Raw genomic sequence first — 3,784 nt, 5'->3', positions numbered from 1 at the left:
GGGAGCAAGCTTGCTAGATGTGCAGTGGGTGCCCTAGCGTCTTCAACCCCAGTGTGCACACTGGGACTGCTCTCATATGTAACCACCAGTGAAAACAGGAAATGATGAAGCAGAATTTGTCCAGCCTCTGCATTGAGCGCCTTTTCTTTCTCTTTTTGTCATTTCTCACTAGGTACGGACACGTGCACTTGTCTGCGCCCTCAGACACCCAGTTCCACTGGCTTTGGACTTATTCGGGGTTCACAATGCCGCCTCCCGCAGACATCGTCAAGGTGGCCATAGAATGGCCAGGCGCCTACCCCAAACTGATGGAAATCGACCAGGTTAGTAGTAATGAGAGCAGTCGAGGGGGTGTATTTTCCGTTCCTTTCTTTACTAGAATCTTCCTAGACTCCCTTCTCTCTCTGGCCGTGTTGAAAACCCTGTGAAAAGGGAGTTTCAGGGTTTTTTGATTTCCACATTAAGTGCAGTGGGCGTGGGTGGAGTTTTTACGATCTAGCATCTACTTGGACTCTGTCAATGTGGAGCTTGTGTCTGTAGCTGTGATGGGGGCTGGAGGGACAAGTGTACTGGGCTTGGGGCCACCCACATAGAGGAGGCTCACCAGGGCCTGCCTTTGTGCCCATGACTGTGTGCCAGCTGTGTCAATGACAGCAGTGCAAAAATTATTCTCTCCATTATTTTTTCCCCTCCCTTTTTGCAAAACGGGCCAAGAATGTACTTTGGTGGTACTTTGGTACCATATTCAGAATGATTTAATGTGATTATTATGGCAGGGCTCAGCCTTGGATCCCAGCCATTGTAATTTTATGAATGTAGAATCCACAATGTATCTAGCATATTATTTGATGGGTGATGACTGAGGGTGTATATGTTTATACATCAACACACAAACAAATCAATGTGTTTGTTTTGTCGTGAGCAGTACAGATGGTTAACGTGCTTGACTGCTAACCGAAAGGAGGGAGGTTTCAAGTTCATTTAGAGGCATCTTGGAAGAAAGGCCTGGTGACCTACTTTTGAAAATCAGCCATTAAAAATCCTCATTAGTCCAGGTCAACTCTGATACTTACAGGGTCACCAAGAGTCAGAATTAACAGCAGCTAGTACAAATATTTATGGAATTTTATAAAATGATCAGAAACATATTTTCTTTGATGTTTGTACCTATAAAGACATCCTTGAATCTGGAGAGTCTCACTCTCTGGCTGTTGGTTATTATTTGATACCAGGGTAATGCCTTATGGTTATTTTTGTCCTTCTGCCACTATAGTTATTCTAGAGCAAATGATTTAAGGGGAAAAGGATTGAGCCCTAACATACACCTGCAAGTTTCACAAAGCATAGAATATAGGAATGTAAATGACTTACTATGTTTTCAAGATAGGGTAGCATAGTATTTCTTTTCTTTTTTTCCCCTTTCTGTTCTAGATAATACTTTGTGATTGTGACTTCAAATTTCTTTTCTTTTTCCTCGTGAGGGTTTTAGTATTTAGTTGAAGATTATTGTTACGTGTTACATAGGATTCATGAATCTAGGAGGAATCATTAAGATAGATGATATAGGTCAAATTACAATTAGTTGAGCTTGAGCTTGATTGTACGAAAGGATACATTTTTAGGGTTCTGTCACAGACGGAAGAGCCTGGTGGCACATGGTTCAGGTGTTGGGCTGGTAGGCACAGGTCAGTGGCTCCAGTTCACCAGCCCGCAGGCAGATGAGGCTGCCAGCTCCTGGGGAGATTTCCAGTCTCAGGAACCCGAAGGAGACGTTTACCTCCACCCTACAGGGTCATTATGAGTCAGAATCAACTCAATGGGTTGGGGTTTGGGTATTGTAAAAGGTATCGCAATTCCCTGTCATTTTTAATTTGAATATCTGAGGTAGAGTTGTATAATCCCAGAAGCAACCCACAGAACTAGAGATGCCCATTTGTGTCTGGATGAAAACATCATTTCTTTTATGTTGTTTGAGGGAAAAAATGCTAGTTGAATTTGCCTAAAAATAATAATAATAATGATAAAGTCTGGACTACTTGGTCTATACTAAATGGAATTAGGACTGTGGTGTGGACAAAATATAGGTAGGCCTAGGGTTAGCTCCACCCAAAGGAACAGTGGCTGCAGCAAGGTAGGATTTCGTCCTCTCCTGCCTGTGGTGAGCCTGGGCTGATGTGATGCCTTATAGTGTCTGCTCTATAAAGATTTACAATTTCAGAAGCCCTACCCGGTAACTAGTAGTTGAAGTCAACTGCATGGCATGCTTTTTATTTTAATAGGTATAATGTACCATGAGAGTTCAAAGAGCTTATGGAAAATTCCATTATCTTTTCATTCTATTTTTCCATTTCCATGAACTTTTGGAAGCCCCCTAGTATAGGAGCCCTGTCACGAAGTAGTTAAAGCACTCACTGATAACCAAAATATCAGTAGTTCAAACCCACCAGTTGCCTTCTGAGAGGAAGATGTGGTCATCAGGCTCCAGAAAGATTTACAGTCTTGACAACCTTTTAAGGCAGTTCGAACACCATACGTTGAGTTTGTTGTGCATGGAAATTGACTCAATGGTGTTGGATTTGGTTGGGTTGGTTCATAGCATATACTGTAATTTCCCTAAACCAGTGGGGAGACTTGGAGGCATTACTGTTCTTTATCCCTAAATACTCAGTGTGTATTCTCTAAGAATGAAACAAGCCTCTTATATAAACACAGTGCAGTTCTAAAAGTTAGGAAAGTTAACATTGCTTCAACACTGTTTCCTAATTCAAAATTCATAGTCCATCTTCAAATTTCACCAGAATTCTCAGTAAGGTCCCTTGCAGCTATGTCTCCAGGAACATTCATGCATTCATTGCCATGCCTCTCTAGTCTCTTTTTATCTGCAACCTTGACATTTTGTTGAGGACTACAAGGCATCTCTTTGTCTGATGTTTCCTTGTGACTGGAATTCTAGGCCTTGTGTTTTGGCAGAAATGCCAGAGAGATGAGGTTGTATCATTGTTGGTTCATCCTATCAGGAGGTGCAAGATGTTACTTTGTCTCATAATTGGTTTATATTATGATTTTATAGGTGAGAATATTAAAGTTCAAAGAAGCTAAGTGCTTTGCACGTCAGCGACAGAACAAGGACACAAAGCCAGGCCTCTCTTACTCCAAAGACTGAACACGTGACTCACTTGTCGTTCTCCCGGGACTCTCACATGGAGACCTGCAGAAAGATTTAGAAACCCAGATACTTGTTCTGAAGCTCATAGGGCTGTGCTGAGACTCACATCAGTGCCAGGGTCAGGTGCTGTTTCTTGACCTAGTAGTAAGATGGCAAGAGAATAAGAAATGTACTCTTGTTGAGCTATAAGGAGTAGAATATTGATTATTACTTGGGTTTTCTCGTAATCACCTACCTTGTTCAGTAAGTATTGTGTAGTCCATGTCTCTCCCATTGCACCTGGGTCACCTCTGTATTAGAAAGTTCTGCTTCCTTTGGATCTAGATAGCTGTGATTATACTGAAAGGTATTTACAGAAGTTGGGTTAGGCCTCTTTTCTCAGTATCTATGCATCACATTGTGTTATCTTTATCCAGAGCAGGAGTGAGAAATGTCTGGCCTGGGGGCTGTGTCAGGTCCAAGACTCCATCAAGGGCAGCCCACGTCACATGCCTCACTAAAGAGAAGCCATCCCAGCCATCACATTGAAAACACCAACTCCAAAAGAAACAAAAGCAATAACCTCACTGCCAAGGAGTCAGATTTGACTCAGGGTGACCTATCGAACAGGGTAGAACC

The 3,784-nt window shown here is 42.3% G+C and overlaps 1 protein-coding gene across 2 annotated transcripts in view; it reads left to right on the top strand.

Moving 5' to 3' along the window:
* Nucleotides 1-3,784, top strand: part of ELMO1 (engulfment and cell motility 1) — a 694,298-nt gene that overhangs the window by 138,418 nt on the left and 552,096 nt on the right. For both annotated transcript variants that reach the window (XM_045286360.1, XM_004708022.2), the window contains exon 2: nt 173-323. In XM_045286360.1, coding sequence (XP_045142295.1) covers nt 246-323 — 78 coding nt within the window. In that variant the 5' untranslated portion in view covers nt 173-245. The remainder of the gene's footprint in view (nt 1-172; nt 324-3,784) is intronic.

Source organism: Echinops telfairi, unplaced genomic scaffold, assembly GCF_000313985.2.
Source record: "Echinops telfairi isolate 266 unplaced genomic scaffold, ASM31398v2 ScPeMD7_7;HRSCAF=31, whole genome shotgun sequence".
Taxonomy (NCBI): Eukaryota; Metazoa; Chordata; class Mammalia; order Afrosoricida; family Tenrecidae; genus Echinops; species Echinops telfairi.
This window is presented reverse-complemented; position numbering and strand designations above follow the sequence as displayed.